Genomic DNA, 20,406 nt, shown 5'->3' with positions numbered 1-20,406 from the left:
GTTCCCAAATGCAACCTTTTTCATGACATCTAGCTCAACTTCTGCTGACTTCCAAGAAATGAGCACTTTACATTTATAATTAGGGAACTATTGAAGTCCGCAAAAAGCTTGTGAAAGTCTTGTACTGCAAGGAAGTCAATTACACAATTCTGTTTTCTTTGTATATATCTGAGAAGATTTTTGTTGAAAAGTCCTCCAGTTAATTTTTCTATGAATCTGTTGCTCTGTGAGGTGGATAGCCAAAGGAAGCGCAAATTGTCTTGCATGTATCTCAGGGCAGTGTATCTCTATGTTCAGGACTGTATCGTGTATCTCTAGTTCAGGACTGGAAAGGTTGAGTTCATTGTCTGCCTATGGTCCTTACAGCTTTCATTATTAAATGACAGTAATGTTAAACAAAGCAACAAACATAAGGCAGGACAGGAAAGTGAGTGCTGTGGTGTATTGTATTAATTTTTAGATGCAATATTGATGTTGCTAACTGAACTCAAGGTTTTCAGACGTAAAGGCTCATTATTTCAGAAAAACAGTGTTTGTCATGGACTTTTGACATTATTTGTGAGCTTTGGAATTATGTCTTGTACTTGTGTAACGGGATTTGACTCTAAGACAAATAAATAGTTCATTACTGTGATCTTTTCTGTAGAGGTTCATTATTTTTTTATGTTATTTTCCATTGAATTCTAGATTGAACTGGGATTTAGCTTTTGATTGTAACAGGTTAGTGCAGGGGTCTGTGTTTGCTGAGAGAGCAATGAGAAGAAACTACACCATGTGTTCAGCTTTATTTTCTTTGTTCTAGAGGAACATTCTTATGGTGGTGCAGGATGAGGAGTGCGGTGAATGACTCATTGCTTTGGCATGTTTCTGTAAAAACAAGCTTGAAAGAGCACTTGAATGTTTTCCCTTTCTCTTTTCCTGGAGATAGAATTTACTGTTCTATTTACAAAATCACTAAACTTTTGCAGATAGATTAAATAAGTACTGTTCGTGGTAAAAAGACACAGTCATTCAAAAAGAGAAATGAAGCAAACCACACTTACATGTATGTAGAAAGATCATCATAAGAATAAACCAGAAAGCACTCATGATCTGTGTTGAGCTAGATTTTCCAATGTAAAGTTGTCTGAAAAAAGAACACATCTGCTTTCTATTATGTCTAGAAATGTTAGTTGAAAGATTTCAAACTCTCTGAACAAATCCTTATGCAGTTGGGAAAAAAAAAAAAACTAAAAAAATTGCATCAGTCATCCCTGAGAAGTTTAAAAGAAATACTACTAAGTTACAATCTTGTTTGAATGAAGTGTTTTAATTTGATTTGATGGGAAGAGCTGGGATTACATGTTTCTCTGAGTTCTTTGTGTAGTTAGCAACATAGCAACACAGAGGAGAAACAGATTGGGCACACCCTTACTGTGCAGCAAATAATTTAATCATGTTTAAGTATTTTCCATAGGTAAACAATTACTGGATTGTTTGAATCTTCCTGCAGTTGGATCCTGTAGTGTGAATTCTTCTCTACGTCAGAGTGGCTGTGCATGAGTTGGCTTTTCTTTGCACACATTGCATGCAAGATCTAGGCTGGTTAAGATTCAATTTGGGAGCTTTCTGCTTTGCACAAAATAATATCTGTGTATTGTTTCTTAAATTTTGTTCGTGGAACAACTATTATCTAATAACTAAAGAAGATAAAAGTAGTTGGCTTGAAAGTGTTTATTAAGAGCAAAGACAAGATAATTAACAGAGGGTCTTGTAACACAAAAGCTGTAATGCAACATACATACTTAAAGAGTGAGTGTAGAAATTATAACTCTTATGTTCAAGTTTGCTGATGAGAACAATCAGTATATGCTCTGCCAAAGTAAATCCACAAAAATAAGGCAGAAGAATTCAAAGGCTTGAACGTCAGCTGATTTAAGGTCACTTGGAACTTAGTACAAGTAGTATTTAAGCAGATGGAGTACTTGATATGCCAAAGGATTCAGTACAGGTTGTGACCTCCAAACAGGGAGAGAATAATAAAACGATTGGTACTGTGAGTTAGCATATCCTGATCCAGGAATGGGTGTGAAGTTTCACTTCTCTTGGGTATTTATTTGGGCAGCTAACAGGAAGTGCTGACCACAGCACTAACAGATTAATTAGCATTAGCACAAATACAACACTATTTCTAATAGTTGGGCATCAGCAGCTTAGTGACTTCATGCTGATAAACTTAAGTATTTCCATTGATTATGGACAGGAAAGTATCACAGGCCGAGTATGGTAAATTATACTTCAAGTGGTTAAAAATGTGCTTCTGAATGTGGAAGTTACATTTCTCTTTTGAGGTCTTATTCTGTGATATACCAGAACTGCTTGTGGCAGGCCAAGTTCTTTTGTTTTTCTTCTGCAAAGCCAGAAGAGTTTGAGACCTGCCTGACAGAGCAGATTGCGTGTACCAGTCTTGGGGATGACTGGATAGGTATGTATGCAGAGTTAAGAAGCAACGCCTGGTTGCTGAAAGACTCCCTGTCATCTTTGAAGTCATAAAGACAAGACTCAGCGATGACCCTGAAGTAGTCCTTGTTACTTTGGAAAAACAAGACTTCAGCCATTGAGCAGCCACATGATCAGAACCAGACTGGACTGGCAACCTGTTGTAGCTGACTCGAAGCGGGGTTTGAACAGCTTTAGAGCAGTTCTGTCATTCTTACAGGGGAGCAGTGGAACAACTGACATCCAATGAAAAGGAGCACTTTGAGGAACGCAAACGACTGACTTCCTAAAGTTTCTCTGAAGCTTAGAATAAGTTTAAGATACATATCAGCTATTTATTAGATTTCTTGGTCTCGCTGGAGTAGAAAAGATAGGAGACTGTTGTCCAATCTGTTAGAGGAGGGTAAAATAAAGGACTTCAGAGGCAACTAGAAGCAGACAGGTGGTCTGTCGTACTCAGTCTGCCTGAGGTGATCAGTGTGTTAGAAAATATTACAATGTATTTAAATGCGTGCACTGTTTTTATTTGCTTGGGACAGAAGAGAATTCAGAAGTACAAACTTAGGCTGCAAAATCTCAGAAGCACTACCACTGATTTCTTCAGTTAACATCACCAGATAAGAGAGTGTGGTTGCTGAACCTACCAGTCAGATGAGGCTCTTTTCAAAGTTAATATAAGTTATTCCAGCTCGTATCAAAACATAATAGCAAGCATGCAGGTTTTTTCTGCTTATGTACATGGGAAAAGATTTTATTTGCCTTTCTCTAGAATCAGGTCTGGCTAGTTGGTTTTGAGTAGTCTTGGTTTTGCTTCTGGTTTTTTTTACCTTTTGTGATACTTCAAGATACGTAAATTTATGTCTGTTATTCTCAAATAAAAAAGCATAGTCATAGTTGAAGGACATTAGGAAAATCTGAAATAGAATTTTTTATTGATTAATTTTGCATTGAAGGAAGAATAGTGAAGAGAAATTGATTTCTTTCAGTATGTAGCTGCATAAAGCATTCAAGCATTTGTACCTTTCATTCATAGAGTTGTTTCCCATTTGTTCATATATTTGCTTTCAATGATATTTACATCTTAGAAGCCTGTAAGATAAAAAGGCATTAAGCTACACAGGATTTTCCTGGCTTAACCACTTTGAGCTTTGCAGTCACATAGAATGAACTTCTTTGACTTCTCTTTGACAGCTGAATAGTGTAACTGCCTGCAGGCTGTTTGCCCTTAGTGTGGTAAAATTTGGTCAAATGCAGAGGAAGACATCTCTCTGGTGTATAATGTCAGACTTATGTGACTTCTATGGATCATCAATTTGGGGAATGTTAAGACATGGTGGGGAAAAGCCTTTATCTGTTTGAGAAAGGCCATCTGTTGTTTCTTGTGTCAGTATATATTACTGCCTGGTAAGATTTGCTGAATGAAATCATTGCTGAAGGCAATGTCAAATAATACTGCAGTTGGAGGTATAAATAGGAGCACTGTGGTAATGCATATCAGATGTTTGCAATCTAAGTTTTTCTTGTGAACTGAATGCAATTATTACATAACGGGAAAATGATTCTTATGCTCGCTGAAGTTGAGAAATGCATGGAGTCAGAGTGTCAGCTTGTATAATCAACAAATATACAGAGTGATGTGCTTAGGCTGGTATCTACAGATTGTATAGCTAGAAAGATTATCACAGTGGAAAGGGATAATCGCAAATAAATGAAAATGCTCACCCGTGTCCTAGGCTCCCAGGAAAACTCCCAAGGGAGCATTCTGCAGGAAGAGATCCTTCCTCAGTGGCAGTTAACCCTTAAATGAAGTCTAAAAGAGGTGCAGCCAGGCTCCACCCGTTCTGGTCACACAGCTGAGCTGCCTTCACCTGTGCTCCCATGGCTGACTAGGTGCTTGTCTCAGGTGATCAATCAGAGGTTCAGGCCATGATTCAACAGTTCCCATATACAGCTAATTTCAGCTCTGTACAGCAGTTTGTAAAAAGTGAAAATGTACCTAGGACTGATTAAATGCCCACTGAAAATAACCTATATTCCTATGGCTTTTAAAAAATGCTGGATCGAGACTACACTACTGAATTGAGGTGTCTGTTTAATAAAGGAGAAAAAAAGCAGGTGTCAGAAATGGAATCAGAGTTTCAATTGTGATAATTTTAAAGGTTAGAACAGCTTCACCTGTTCTGCATGGCCTGTGTTTTAGCTTAGAAGACACTGAAACCTTTTAGTGAAGGAGAGGAGGCTGGACTGGAGAGGTTCTGAGAGCTGGAGTATCCCCCATGAAAAGTAACTGAAGTGTTCAGTGAAGTGGCAGATAAAACAAAATGGCAGTAGTATGAATGCAAACACAGCAGAATGTTTTTTCTTAAGATGGGACGGAGAAGGAGAAAGATTAAGACAAGCGAAGGAACGGTAGATTGGGGTACAGAATGTCTAGAGGGTTACAAGTTCAATGAGAAATGTCAGCAGGGAACTGGAGACAAGTTCTGCATCTGGCATGCAGAGTTGTATAAATGGAAAGATGGCGGGGCTGAACTGCATAGACCCAGCAGAATCCTGAAAAATTATCAGAATTATTAATCCTGGCATTGATCACAAGATCAATTTATCTCAATATATATCAGGAACAAAAATGGAGACAGGAGTGAAAGGTTAGAAGAATGAGTGAAAACAATCAAAATGAGAACTGGGATTGGAGGTGTGAAGTGAACTGGGAAAGCAGAGTTGCTTTACAAGTTGGTTCAAATGGGTTATTCTAGCAGGAAGCATAGGGCTTTGTGCACAGCTAAACAAAAGCTGTAGTATGTATTACCTGAAATCAGTATTTGCAGGAAAGTAGTGTTTTATACCTATCCTAATGTACTTAGCAACTTATGTTCTTGTGACATAGCACCTGAAAAGGCTACGATAATGTTCTTGCTTCATGTCACAAATGCCTTTGGATCTTTACCCTCTGCATTAAAAAGCACCATACTCTAAAAAGCAACGTAAAGGGGCTGCACTTAGATCTCTTTTTTTGCCATATCAGCAGCAAAATTGGTGTCTTGTTTGAAAAAGTTCTCTTACAGTATTTACAGGATGAAATTATTCCAGGGGTTTCTCACTGGCAAAAATCTCACTTATTCCAATAATCCACTTTATAGGTGTTAACTATTACTACATATTTTGGTAACTAAATCCAGTGCCAGACATTGTGACAGTGATTCTACACAGATAGAAACTCAGCTTAAAAGAAATTTCTCAGTTTAAAAATGAATGTAATTTTCACTTTTTAATGAAGATGAGGATTAGAAAGGCAGTTTCAAGAAGGCAGAAGCAGCTCAAGAGAGTCTGACTTGTAACTCCTGGGCATCTTCTTTTGGTAGGTATCTCTAGAGGCATATATAAGCATTAGAAAACCAAGAGGAAAGCATGATAAACCTATTTGAAAATGTGGAGTATGGTAAAAAGATTATTTGTGAACAATGTAGAAAGAACATCGATTGCATTTGTTCTGTTTCACTGTTTTTATTACAGAGGTGTGTGTGTGTCTTTTTGTTGTTTTTGGGTGTTAAGGTGTAACATCTGTATGCAGTACTTTTCATCTGAGAGTTTGCAAAATTACATAGGAAAAGATTTGATTGCCAGTGAGAACTGTAAGTGAAACAATTAACATGACTGATGATGGCTATACAGAATGTAATAATCAGAAATGTATATATTATTTTAACTTGTTTAAAAGTGTTTCTTCTGTGAAGAAAATGAGTACCTATACGCTCAGTGAAAAAGAAAATGTGAATTAGCACTACTCAGTCATTAGATGACATCTGCAATGATCTTTTAGGTTTTCAAGTTACAGCTGGAATTGTTTGGTTGACAGACACAAGCTATGGATGAAAAGGAACTTGTGCTTAACAAATACTTGCATTCTAATAATGATATTTACTTCATTTCAGGTTAATTGGCAGTGCATCCATAGCACTTAAGGATCTTGTTGGTAACCAAAGCAGATCATGCCCTTTCAAACTCATACCTCTGCTAAATGAAAGGGGACAAGAAACTGGCGTGAGTGGCTTGCATTTCCTGCTTTTATTGTAGTCTTGATCAAAAATGGTCCAGCAGCAAGAAGCAAATATATTTCAAAGTTATTTTTACTGTATAGATTAAGTGCTTTGCAGTTCTGTAGTAAGAGCTTTAGACAAATATAATTTGTAGCAAGATGTAATTATTCCTGTATAGTCAGCCTGATTGATATCAGAGAGATTCCTCTAGGTTAGTTAAATTATTTTCTGTGCTTGTATTACATATCTGTATGTGTGTTATAGATACAATGAGCCACAGGGTGTATTTAATACTAGGCTGATTTTCACATACATATATTCTTTTCCCAGGTAACAAGTTGACTTCACTTTTTGCTGTATTCTTTCTAATGTCCACCTGTGTCATAGCAGTGATTCTAGGAAGCACATAATCATGTGAATGTTTACTTCCAGCTCAGTTCTGAAAGTTACACAAGAACTTGCTCAACTTAGTTTAGCATGAGTTTAAATTTAACAGAGTGATTAACCAGCGTCTGATAAAAGTAATGTCTGGAACAAAACTTGCTGTTTGTGCAGACTGGCTGCTAAGGCACTTCATATTACATTCCAGCTCACGTAATAAGAGGCCTTAAAGGGTAATTTCAGTATTTCATCAGCTACAGTTTAATATCATGGTAGGTTGGTCATGGAGTCTGTTTCTTTTTTCCTGACTCCTCATGTTACTGTGGCTACTAGGAATAATAATGTTTTATTCAATCATCTAAAACCACAGAGAAGCACAAAAATGCAATTCTGCAATTAGAATGGAAAATGAAACGTGTTTTTACTTCCAGGATGGCCGTATGAACTGGCAATTTAAAGAGCCAGATAGGAAATGCTGCTTGTTTTTCAGACTTACGTTGCTGGTCAGATAGTGTTATTTGTCTCTTCGTTTTCTTAATTTTAAATGTAGGATGTTACCTAATCTTCATCAGTATTGTGAAACTAAATAAATTAGTATTTGTTGAATGCGTTATGTACTTGTATTGGAACTGATTTTTCTAAATATAAAAAATATATATCACTTTGTAAAATAAAATTGTAGAGCGATAGTCTGAAATTTTATTATAAAATTACCTGTGAACATATGTAGTTGTTCTAATACTGTACATGAATAATAACTCCCTGCTTTAAATGAGTTGTTGTGAACATAGAAAACCATGTATTTTTCTGTAGGCAACAATAGATTTGGTAGTAGGATATGAGCCACCAGCTGGACCTGCAAATCCAAATGACCCAGGAGGGACCAATTCACAAGAAGGTATTTCAATCTTTTTTCAGAAAATGACTGTTTGCTGTCTTATGTGTCATTTTAACCAGACTTTTGCTGAGAATGTTTTTGAGATCCTCCATTTTTTCCAACTCATCAGAGAACTGTGAAGGAACAACTGTTTTCAGTTGACAGATAAATAGTTACACTAATAGTCAGACCATGCTTGTGCAGAAATAATTAAATGTAATAACTGTTATATGCTTGAGAAGAAATCAGTTTCGCTATTATCTACTGATATTAAGTAACATGAGATAGGAAAAAAATGAAGTTAAGAGTCTCCCGGGGTGAAATTTTGATTCCACTGAGAGATGTGCTTGGGGAGTGGAAGGATAGGTAATGCAGACACAGAAGTTGTGTGTTAAATTACTAAAATTCAGAATAGTTACGTGGAAAAGTGGACTTGAAGGCTAAAAATGTTAATCAATTTGTATGAGATTATTTTGATAGTTTTTAAAAGATATTCTATGATGGAATACAGATAAAATACAGGTTTTTAGATAGTATCCAGCAACTGAAAATTATTTCAGTGCTAGTTAGCAAACACCTCTTAGTGCATTATTGTAAATGTCTATTTCCTGTTAAATGAGTTGTGGTTACTGCACTTCTGAATCAGAAGTTAAAAATGAAGTATTAAGTCAGTTGCATGTTTCAACCAGGGCAGAAGAATTCTTAAAGTTGTTAGGGAGATGGAGACTTCCAGTCACAAAATGTATGTCAATCATGATTTTAGGCATCTCTTACAAGGATCACTGAGGAATTCATTATGCAAAGTGATCAACATCCTGTGTTGGTAAACTTACTCATGAATTTAACAAGCATTCTGTTAATGCTAACTACCATACACAGCACATTCTTCCTGTATGTTTTACCATATTCATCGTCCTTCATTTAATAAAGGAAGCTAAAAACACAAGGGAATTACACTTCTGTGGTCTAGATATTCATAGGTCCTGTTTCATAATACTGGAATTTCACTGTATGATTCAGTACTGTAGTGTCATGGGGTTATAGAACTGTATTCCACTAAGATAACTGTGATTTCAGAACCCTCTTTAAAGAGGAGTTTTAACAAACTTCCCCTTATTCTGCAGATGCATGCTGTGGAGGTGGATTCAATGTTTTATTTTAAATGGCAGGATTTCCCTTCACAAACTCATAAATGGTTTCATATTTTCAAGATACTGAAGTAAAAACCAATGCTATGCAACAGTCTAGTCTTGCTGCTAGGAGAAATAGCTTCAGCTCATGGATGGCAAGCTGAACGTGAACCAGCATTCTGCATTTGTGGCCCAGAAAGCCAACTGTATCCTAGGCTGCATCAAAAGAAGTATGGTCAGCAGGGTGGGGGAGGTGATCCTGCCCCTCTGCTCTGCACTTCTGAGACCTCACAAAGAGTAATGCACATACATGTAGAGTCATCAGTACAGGAGAGACATGGACCTGCTGGAGTGCATACAGAGAAGGGCCACAAAAATGATTCAAGCGATGGAACACCTCCTCTACAAGGACAGGCTGAAATAATTGGTGGTGTTCAGCCTGGAGAAGAGAAGGCTCTGGGGAGATCTGAGAGTGGCCTTCCAGTATCTAAAGGGAGACTAAAGGCAGACTCTTTAATGGGGTCTGTTGTGATAAGGCAAGGGGAAATAGTTTCAAACTAAGAGAGAAATTTAGATTGGATGTAAGGAAGAAGTTTTTGGGTTTTTTTTACACTAAGGGTGGTGAGACACTGGTGCAGGTTGCCTAGGGGGGTGATAGTTGCCTTGCCCCTGGAGACATTCAAGGTCAGGCTGGACAGGGCTCTGGGCAACCTAATCTAGCTGTAGATGTCCCTGTTCATTGCAGGGGAGTTGGACCAGATGACTTTTAAGGGTCCCTTTCAACTCAAATGATTGTATAATTCTAATTGTCTTAGATAATCTGCACCCCAGATAAGGACAGATCTACGGCTAGTTTGGCTAGGATGTAAATGAGATAATATAATTTCAATACTATTCATATGTGTCAGATTCTTATTACTGAAACTTCAACAACAGTATATCAAGATGTTTATCATCTGCGCTGTTTTTTAACTGTAGCAGATGGAGAAGATGATGGAGATTGTGAAGATGTTGTGGATGGTGCTGTTGCTGGCATCACACCAACAGTTCCAAGTGGCACAAGGGAATCGCAGCTAGCTAGACGCATCACCAAGGGAAAGAAAACACGGAGAATCCTTTCTAACAAACCACAAGATTTTCAGGTAACCAATTTATTAAATACCGCATGTTGCCTGTTTCTGACATCACTCCTTTCACATTATACTGAGTATTTTTAATGTCAGATCATTCAAAGCTAATGCACTGTGAAGAAAATCAACCTCTAAATTTAAAAACCTTTATATTGTTACGGAGATGTCCAGCTTTGAAGAGCTGACTGAAATATATGTGAATCTTATTTGCTATATAGTTGGAAGATACCAAGTTACAGTATCAGCTTTAAAAATAAGTAGTGAAAGCAAGTAAAAAAAGAAACTGTATTGAAAAACTTATCTCTAGTTTGTCCTGTAAAATTCAGGTAAAGTTATATTTGCTGTCATAATTAATTTTGCTGGAGTCTGTCCATATCTACCAGCTACTTGAGGTTCGGTTAACTTTTTTTGATGGTGTATTCAGAAATTGCTGGGCAATAGAAACCTTAGGGAATGAGCTAATAGAAATGTTTGATTATTTATGTCTTTTTTTGTTTACTCAGATTCGCGTTAGAGTCATCGAAGGCCGTCAGTTACCTGGAAATAACATAAAACCAGTCGTCAAAGTTCATGTTTGTGGTCAGACACACCGAACGAGAATCAAAAGAGGAAACAACCCTTATTTTGATGAAGTGGGTGTTGTAAGAGTCATGTGGAACCTGTTCCTTGATGCTATTGCCCATGTGATATAATAAGGGCTTTGAATAGTTGTGTGCAGGCTATAAAATCACTGAGGAAAAAAAAAAGAAATTACTGTAGACCTCTATGGTGTCTGCAACTGAGTTTTCAGTGCAGTGCTTTAGTTTATTAAGACTGCCACACAGAATCTGGAAATGTCACTGCCTCACTATATATAATTTGTGAATGCACAGCTAGATTTCTCTCCAGATAGAGACTTGTACCTGAAACATACGGAAATGGCAGAATAGAATTCATAGCAGTTTAAAGGGCACAAAAGTGATTGTGTATCTGGAACGGTAAACGTACTGTTTATGATGTTTCACTCATACTGGCCAAAAAAAAAAAAAAAAAAAAAAGAATTAAAAAAGAGAGTGAGAAAATAACTTGCACCTTAATTTAATCAATTTTTCGTCAATATGTAAAGGAGGGACCATATTTATGTACCCTTATTTCTTGTTGAATACAGTATGAACTGAAGTATGGCTGAGCTCAAACACCAAACCTGGTAAAGCACATACTATAAGTAGAGCAAGTAAGCTAGTGTATTTATCCTCACGCTGTCCAACTCGGATTTTTACTGTAGCACTGAAATTCAAAGATGCAAATCATTAAAATCATTATCATTATAAACACTACACAAAACCTTTTTGACAGCTATTGCAGAGGTGACTAAATTAGGATTGAATGTCCTAGAGAACAAAACTTTTACAATTGCAGAAAATTGCCCGAGGAGAACATGAAGTGCAGAGCAAAGGCAGTGCTCAAAGTTTCCGACACAACTATGCCTACTACATTCTTTTCAGTGGAAGTCTTGACTGTCTTCTGTTTTGTACTAAGTTTATTTACCATGTTCAGTTTTTAATTCTGTGGTAAATAATTATATAATGTTTTCAATACAGAAGCAGACTGAAAATATGATAACAGGTTAGGCTTCGTAAGCCTCCTAAGGTCATGTTTTCAGATTTTCTTCTCAAAGGATTATATGTTTGCCATTTTGAGACAAGTTTTTTTTTGTTTGTTTTTACCTTAACAGATATTCTTCTACAATGTCCACATGACTCCTTTAGAGCTGCTTGATGAAACAATTAGCATTCGGGTAAGGAAGGCAGTGCATATGGGATTCTCTGGCCGTTTCACTGTCATAATTAGTTAGGAGCATTCCTGATTCATGTCTGTCTTTATAGGTGTATGATTCTTACTCCCTTCGAGCAGACTGTCTAATGGGTGAATTTAAGGTGGGTATGAAACACCTTCAGTATCTTGACCAAATTTAAAATAAACAAGAGAAATTATTGAAGTCTCTGTTTTAAGCATTTAAATTTATAGTGCTTTATCATGGGGCCAGAGAATTACCTGATGCCTTGATTGTTATGCTAGAGACTATTTGCTCTAACCACTAGTAATTGCTTTTCTTATTTGAGTAGATTAAAAGAAAAAAAACAATTAAATTAGAAGAAAACTGTACCTGCTTTATATACCAAGTTCTCTCACTTGTAATCCAAGTGAAAAAACCTATTTTCCAAAAGGTAGTTGTTCTACTCAAAAAGTAACAGGCTGATTATTTGGCATGACAGCATAAAGATGCAGGTTCTGAAATGGTGCGGAAAAGTGTAAATTTGATCAGAAGCTTAAGTAAAAGAGATCACAGTAAAACCTTTTAAAGTAACTTCTCATGATAATAGTGTGATTGGTTTTATTGGTATGTGTTACAGTCAATATTGGGAGGTAAATATCTGCCCTATTAAGGGTATTCCTAAAGCAGTACAAACAGAGCGTTCACATGCTAATTATAATGCTTGCTCAAATTTTCCATTATAACATTTGCTGTATCATTGTTGATTGTCTTACATTTGCTTATTTTGTAATGAAAAAATTCAGTACATCTCTAGACCAGATACGTATGGAAGAATGCTTTTTATATGAAGGTTATGACACAAATCTGGCAGCTTTTGCTCCTTGCTGCTTAGTTCCTCTATAATTTCTAGTGATTCCAACAGTGAATGTTGCTGTGTTCCAACAGTGAAGTGTTGCTCTGATTGTTCATTCACTAAGAAAAATAAGCAGATGACAGCTTGTACTTCAAATGCTTTCTGTTCCTGCACAAATTTCAGGAGTAACCCCCGCAGGAGAAATTCACTCTAGAAAAAATGACTGTTTTCAGACCTGCGAGGAATACTGGCTCCAGTTGCCATAAGCAGACATACTTAACCTTCCTGAAGATGTTTGAAATCTGATACAATTAATACAGTAGTGATGTATGTGCAATCTTGTCCAGGTTTCGCCTAGTGGAAGAAATATTGCTTATCTCTTATAAAAGAAAAATGATTCATTAGAAAAAGGAGTTGAATTTCTGCAACTGAAGGATTAGATTTTCAGCAGGAGATAGGCTTTTCAGAACTGTTTTCTTGCTTTATGAATGTAAAATTAAGGGAAAATCTGGAAATTCCAGAAAGCAATAAGCTAACTCCATCTTCTGTCTCTGATAAATGGAAAAACCAGAGATCCAAAGAAAGAAGGAATTAACTATCTCTGTTAGACTGTATACATCTTTTATGGTGTTTTTTCTTGGATGCTATATCTGTTCAAAATTCCTCATTTGTCAATGTAAGGCATTTTCTCTTTTTCTTCCCAAGAATATACTGTGTAAACTTTTATCCTGTTTGTCCCAAGCTTGTGGAAAAACTTCAAAGGAGTTTTCCCAGCCATTTTGCTTCTATCTATCTTCAGATGTGAAGTTTTTGTTCTTTATTGCAGATTGACATTGGCTATATCTATGATGAACCTGGTAAGTAACAGCTACTTCATAACTTCTTTCCTAGTTTGAAACTTGAAATCAAAACATTTTCATTACAATTTCTTAAGTAAATTGAGACTTCTGCTTAAAGTATTAAAAAAAAAAAAAGAAAAAGAAAAACCAGTATGTAATTCCTTTCAGTGCTTTCAAGATGAAGAACAAGCACTAAAATTTGTATATTAGTTTTGATATCAGAGGCATTTTTAGAAGTGCTTAAAACACTACAAAACTGTTTGTTCATTGTGTCACTGTACTAGTATGCCATTTAATTTTTTAGCAGTACTAGATGTCTCATCTGAATGTAGATACTGAGACCTAAGACAGGATAATTTTTTTAAATAGTTAGCTTTGACACTATGAAATTTGCCTTTTGTGAAATAGGTTTTATTAGGTGAGTTTTGACTGTTTAATTTTAGGCCATGCAGTGATGAGAAAATGGCTTTTGCTGAGTGATCCTGAGGATGCAAGTTCAGGAGCTAAAGGCTATATGAAAGTCAGCATGTTTGTCCTGGGAACTGGAGATGAGCCACCAGTAAGTTTGACTGATATGCTTTTTTGCTTTTCTTCTATTTTCTCCACCTCAGTCATGGATATGTATTCATGTTCCTCCTCACACTTCATGGATTCTGTGTAAGTCCTTCTGTGAGCAGTGTGTAAAAGTAAGGAAATACTTAGGAATTGTTTCAGGGGCATCCATTACTAAGTGACTCTCAAACCCTCTCCAATTAAGCAACCTTTAGACAAACGTTGTATATGCTGATCAGCCATTTGTAGGTATTTCTTCATGTCCTGGAAGAAGCAGAAATGTGCTATCTTGGTGCTGCATGTGAGCTAATATGTAATTCTGCTTAACACTGGTAATCAGGCTGAGCAGGATATTGGTATCAGTTGAAAGACTAACTCAGGAATGTCTCAGCTATTGCATAATGTAGATGAGCATGCAGAGAAACCTCCGTACCAGAAAGCTCAAATACTTAACTGGTGAAAATCAGGCCCATCAATAGTTTCAGGTTAGTTAATTTGATGTATAGGAAAGAATGATTGTTTAAAGTAACTACTGCTACTAAAAATTCAGTCCTTAACAGTTTGCTGTCTTGTCAAGGTAAAAATAGACCCTCTTCCTGTGTCACTTTTTTTTTTTTTTTTTTTTTTACCCTTGAATGTTTTCTGTAGCTTCAATTCTGCTATTACTCCTGCCTGAGACTTCTACATTCTGCTCTTCCTTAATTAAACGTAATGTGGTCCCTAGAATCATGGAGTATCTCCTTGTTGTTTCGTGTTATAGAACCATGGAATAATTTGGGTTGGAAAGGATCTTTAAAGTTCGTGCTGTCTTAATGATTCTTGATATAACAGTGATGCTTGCAGTTTTTTATGGTGAAGTTTTTGATCTCTTTATTTTTAAAACAGTAAGTTCTGGTAAATTATATCAGAATTGTACATGTTAGCTAGTTGTAATATGATGCCTTACCACAACATTAATCTCAAGATGAGTATGAAAATTGCATGAAGTTGGCATTTTGTGTGAGTATACTAATGATCATCAGATGATAATGGTTTTAAAAGTGTGATTGTGATAAGTTGGATAGAGGTGAAAACGAAATAGTTTAAATGAAATTAATTTTTTTTGATTGATAATACAACAAAATTTCATTCTTTATAATGGAACTGATAACAGTCTTCTTCCTGAAGTGGACTGCAGGCACCAGTTTAAATAATTGCCTTAAACCTGTATGTTAAACTCTATCTTTCTTAGATACTATCTGCTGTGTACCATTGTATCTCCCAACAGGTTGAAAAAAGGGAAAGAGATAATGAGAGCGATGATGTGGAGAGCAATCTGTTACTTCCAGCTGGAATTGCACTTCGATGGGTCACTTTCCTTCTCAAAATCTACAGAGCTGAGGACATTCCACAAAGTATGTAAATTCTAACTATGTGCCTATTGGTGTATTTGATTGCACATTAGAAAAATTAACATAATAGAACTACCTACGCTAGCTGCTCAGACACAGCTAACTATGTTAGCTGTGCATGAACATAAAACATTGCTGCTTGAGCCAATAATTCTGTGATGGCTTAAGTAGCCTATTTCAGCCCTTTGGTAGTTCTCAGTATATCTTCTTAATTCTTACAGTGGATAATTTAATGTTATCCACTAGGTTAGTGATGTTCATCTGTTGATGAGTGGGATTCAAGAGGTGGTTCATTAGCCTTCATCCAATCACAGAAGTTAGATGCACATAATTAACATTCAAGCACAGTTGGTCTGCAGGTATGCTGAATGTTCTATGATTGGTTTTGAGTATGCAGTGCATGTGCCAATTTTATCCCTTCATAGCATGATTTCTCCCCTCTATCTGTGATAGATGGCCATATCTACAGGTACTTGAGTAAAATATTTCAAATATACAACTGTGATTGTCAACTCAGGAGCACACCAGCATTCTTTATGGTCTTTCAGGAATTTATATTCTCGAAATTACACCAGAGCCTAAGTTCTCCCCTTTCACTAGTAAATGTGTGCTCTTCATAACTTTGTTCATCAGATTAGACTTCACTCTACCTTGATCTATTAATTGGTTGATTGTAGTGTGAATGTTATGGCAAGTTTAAAATTAGAGAAAAATGTACAGACTTTAATGTCTGTTACGAATATTCTCTCCAGTGGATGATGCTTTTGCACAGACTGTCAAGGAAATATTTGGAGGAGAAGCAGACAAGAAAAATCTGGTAGATCCCTTTGTGGAAGTTTCTTTTGCTGGAAAAAAGGTAATTAAATAAGTATCTGAGTCATTGCATTTTAATCATGTTTGTGAGGGACAATTTATATTCCAATATATGTTTTAAGCTTACCAAAATTATGGAAATGTAAAAGCATCGGTGCTAAAATTCACCTAATAAAACAAGGACAGTCTACAAGGTACAGCAGAATGGGTGTAAAGCTGATGACTAATAAAAAGAATGTATGACTAAAGGCTAAGAACTGATGCATGCCAGATTGCTTATCTACTGGTTCCTGATTGCTTTTATGTAACTGGTTGTGCGGATTTTTCTGGACAGATTAACAGCATTTGTACATTTTATGACTAATATGTTCCTCAGAATACCAAATTTGAGCTGAAGCTCAATTGCACAGCCTACACTCATAGCTATCCAGTCTTAAAGAGGAAAAATGTCAGTCTTTTATTATGCTATATAATCAAATTACCATCCTCAGTAAGCCAGATCTCAGAGGAGGTTTTCAGTAGACATTGCCAACAAATAATACAGGCTTCCCCAGAAAGTATATTTTTCATCAAAGTCTGCATAAAGTAAGCTTAAATTAGGTCCTTCCTTTGCCTTGTTTCTTTGCAGTGGTAAGGGATCATTATTAGTTTACAAGCACCTTCATTATAGCTAGTGGAAACAAGAAGCTTTTTTTCCCCTTAGGGTAATTCCAGTGTCAGGTTTAAATGCTATTTCAGAATTTTCCCTCCAATAGTTGTTAAGGTTGCCTATGCAGGTCAGTGTAGTAATATTTATAAATTGAAAACAACTGGTTTATTGCAGCATAAGAACCTCAGTATTCATCATTAATCACTACCCCTTATCTCTCTGAGTAGAATATGATTGACCCCCAATCATAGCTAGAATATGCTTTTTTTGGTCCATTTAATCTTTCTCCTTTTTTAATTTTATGTTTTTTCAGGTTTGCACAAACATAATTGAGAAAAATGCTAATCCAGAATGGAACCAAATTATTTATCTTCAAGTCAAGGTCAGTTTTTTTTTTCTTGTTTATTTAGAAGACCGACATTCTTTTGCTACCCAAATTATTAAGATTAGAGAGTTGAAACAATTAATGGGTTATTTTATTATCATTGCTTTGTTTTTTTTCAGTTTCCCTCAATGTGTGAGAAAATAAAGCTTGCAATTGTTGACTGGTGAGTTATGACTTAAAGCACTGGACAACATAAATTATATTATGTGAAGTCTGGTTTTTTATCTGTCAGATATTGTTGGTCTCAATCTATAAGAGTATTTAAGAAGATGCATAGGTATCCTTAATACGGTTTCTTTACAAGTAGCCTGATTAGCATAGTGTTAGTTTTGTGCAGTGAGCAATACACACTATTGTTACTTAGGTGATTGTGAAGAGTAGTATTTGTAATACTCGTGTTTGTCTCTTTTCTTTCCTAGTTTTGTGCCCACTAACTAGTATGTTTGTATTTTTAAAAATGCTTGAATTCCACTACATTTTCAGATAAAACTTGAATGACTGATTCTGTAAATATTTGTCTTGCACGTATCAGTATTGTCTTCCCTATTAATTAATGGATTGTTGAATATTAAGCACACTTAGCATTTAGGTTTAGGTGGTTCAAATCTTTGTATGCTAGAGTTGCTGTTCTATCTGTATGCCTGTTTACTCTTACTAAGCATAGTTCTGGAGAGAAGGCAGAAAATCTCACAGGGATCTGGTTTGCAAATTTCTGACTACTACAAATTTCTGACTGTATCCTTAGATATATAAATGATTATTTTCAGCAGGGCTTCTAAGTTGGCTACTAAAATTCTACTATTTTTGAAGGAGTTTTTCAGTTTTTCATGACTTCCTCATGATAAAAACCATTTTTGTAACTAGTCATTACCTTCTGCTAATAATAAAAAAACATTCTAGATGATACAAATGTGAGCACACTGTCTTGGAGTGCATTTTAGCCACCTGTACTTGCTTCTGTGTAGGATAGCCAATACAAAGTTTAATTAAAACCTTTCCTTTTTCTTTTTCAGGGATCGTCTTACCAAAAATGATGTAGTAGGAACAACATATTTAAGTCTCTCAAAAATTGCTTCTTCTGGAGGGGAAGTTGAAGGTAAATAATTCAGCAGTATGTAACATACTTTCTTCTCTTTGAAGGAACAGTAAGCATCAGTGCTGTTAAGAAAGCATACTTTCATATAGCTCCTCAGTTCTGTGGCAACAGGATTATCTGTTTCCAGAGATTTCAAAACAACGCTTACAGAAAACATACAGTGGAACTTTTCAGAGTATTAATGTTATACCACATCACATCAAAATAGCAGTAACTCAAAAGTCAGTGTTGTATTTTTAATAAATAATATTTAATAAATATAATGATAAATATGTACATACAGTTAATGAGTCAATTAAATTTGTAATTTCCCAAATTCAGAAAACCATGTGATCTCACAGTGTACCATTAGTGAGATAAGTAAATTTGCTAAGATATTTAAAAACAATTCAGAGGCAGTGTTTCATGATCATTACTTCATTGGGTACTAGCAGACAAGATTTCTTTTGCGACCTTGTAAGTCAATCTCTTTTCTTCTTGGGAAAAGAATGTAAAAAAATAAAAACTGGAATATTCCTGAGTAGTTAGCCTGCAGGAATGATCTAGAACCACCATACTGCTTTCAGATGCTGAGGGGAATTTTGATCAGTCACTGCTTTAATCAGCAACTTTGTAACTCATTGCTTAAGAACTCCACATGACTGTCATTTAGCAACCCTTATGTTAATAGTTTCACTAGGAACTATGATTGCACGTCGTTAATTTGCATGCCAGTCAGTTTACATTGCTGGATTTGTAACTTCATAAAAATTGAAAGGGAAAACTCACTAACTGCAAGAAATCAGATTTTGTTAGGCAGGATGTGAGGCTTGTAACATACTGTAGAGCCTCCTGTGTTCCAGCTTGCACCCACTGCCCCTTGTCCTATCACCGGAACCACAGAACGTCAGGAATTGGAAGGGACCTTAAAAGACCATCCAGTCCAATCCCCCTGCAAGAGCAAGAACACCTAGATTAGGTCACATAGGAATGTGTCCAGGAGGATTTTGAATGTCTCCAGTGGAGACCCTATGACCTCTCTGGGCAGCCTGTTCTAGTGTTCTGTTACCTTACTGTGAAGAAGCTATTTCTCATATTTATGTGGAACCTCCTGTGTTCCAGCTTATTGTCTCCATTAGACAATAAATTTGCAATAAAACTCTTTATAATAGTATGATAAGTAGTTTTGTGCAGAAATTTTGGAGAATACTAAGTAATGCAGTTTCTATTATCTTTCTGTTCCAATATAATACTGAGAATGTTTTAGAAATAATATCTTTGGTATCTATATCTATAATATCATCTTTTCCTAAGAGGTTTTCATACAATTGAACCAGCTCCATGACAATGATTCTATGTTACTTTACCTGAAAAAATATTTTGTCTTTTTCATGAACGTAGTGTGGCATATTGGGTGTCCATACGTAATTTTAAAGCTCATGGTTAAACATGCTTGACATTTATTAATATGTTGTTCATTAACTTGTAGGATACTGACTCAAAACCATTTCCACCATAAGAACCTAAATTACTGATTTTTATTTCTTTTTCTCTTGTTCACAAAGCCTATGAGATGTGTACTTATTGTCAGAAAGCAGTCCAGTTTGTCTTTCAGCAAATAACTATATCAGGAGTTTATAAACAAAATGCGTGGCTCCAACTCTGCATGATGTGAGCAGATATTGAAATATGAGATAGAATTGTATTGCCAGCCACATAACATCAAGCTTAGGGTCTGGTTCCCTTAAAAGTACTGCTTTTGAAAGTACAGCTTTACTTTCATATATGCCACATGCAACCGGAGCCAAAAGCGAAGGTTAGGAAGGCAATGAGAAACCCAAGAGAGAAAGGCTGGGCTGTTGGGGAAATTCCAGCTCTGAAACAATCGCTTGTACTACCAACACAAGTATGTAACTTGAACTGCTGCTGAGTCAGAGCTCACTTATGAGCCAGGAGTGCGTCATTTAGGTGCTGGGTAACTTTTTACTTGGATTCTCTCTCTACTGAAGTACTGGCATTGGAATAAACCATTTCTGTGTAAAATCACAGATTATATTCCC

The 20,406-nt window shown here is 36.0% G+C and overlaps 1 protein-coding gene across 7 annotated transcripts in view; it reads left to right on the top strand.

The window, feature by feature from the left end:
• Positions 1–20,406, top strand: part of MYOF (myoferlin) — a 66,246-nt gene that overhangs the window by 11,477 nt on the left and 34,363 nt on the right. For 6 of the 7 annotated variants that reach the window (XM_042818084.1, XM_042818081.1, XM_042818083.1 and 3 more), the window contains exons 4-16: positions 6,411–6,519; positions 7,710–7,794; positions 9,882–10,045; positions 10,537–10,665; positions 11,748–11,810; positions 11,899–11,949; positions 13,469–13,499; positions 13,925–14,040; positions 15,301–15,427; positions 16,177–16,280; positions 17,200–17,268; positions 17,391–17,434; positions 18,285–18,367. In XM_042818084.1, coding sequence (XP_042674018.1) covers positions 6,411–6,519; positions 7,710–7,794; positions 9,882–10,045; positions 10,537–10,665; positions 11,748–11,810; positions 11,899–11,949; positions 13,469–13,499; positions 13,925–14,040; positions 15,301–15,427; positions 16,177–16,280; positions 17,200–17,268; positions 17,391–17,434; positions 18,285–18,367 — 1,175 coding nt within the window. Of the gene's footprint in view, positions 1–6,410; positions 6,520–7,077; positions 7,169–7,709; positions 7,795–9,881; positions 10,046–10,536; positions 10,666–11,747; positions 11,811–11,898; positions 11,950–13,468; positions 13,500–13,924; positions 14,041–15,300; positions 15,428–16,176; positions 16,281–17,199; positions 17,269–17,390; positions 17,435–18,284; positions 18,368–20,406 lie in introns of those variants that run through there. The other variant, XM_042818085.1, reaches the window with a different exon arrangement.

This window comes from Centrocercus urophasianus, unplaced genomic scaffold, assembly GCF_019232065.1.
Source record: "Centrocercus urophasianus isolate 14NV4802_14NV808 unplaced genomic scaffold, USGS_Curo_1.0 seq_17, whole genome shotgun sequence".
In the NCBI taxonomy this organism is placed as follows: Eukaryota; Metazoa; Chordata; class Aves; order Galliformes; family Phasianidae; genus Centrocercus; species Centrocercus urophasianus.
Note: the sequence above shows the minus strand (reverse complement) of the source record. Positions and strands in the feature narration are given on the sequence as shown.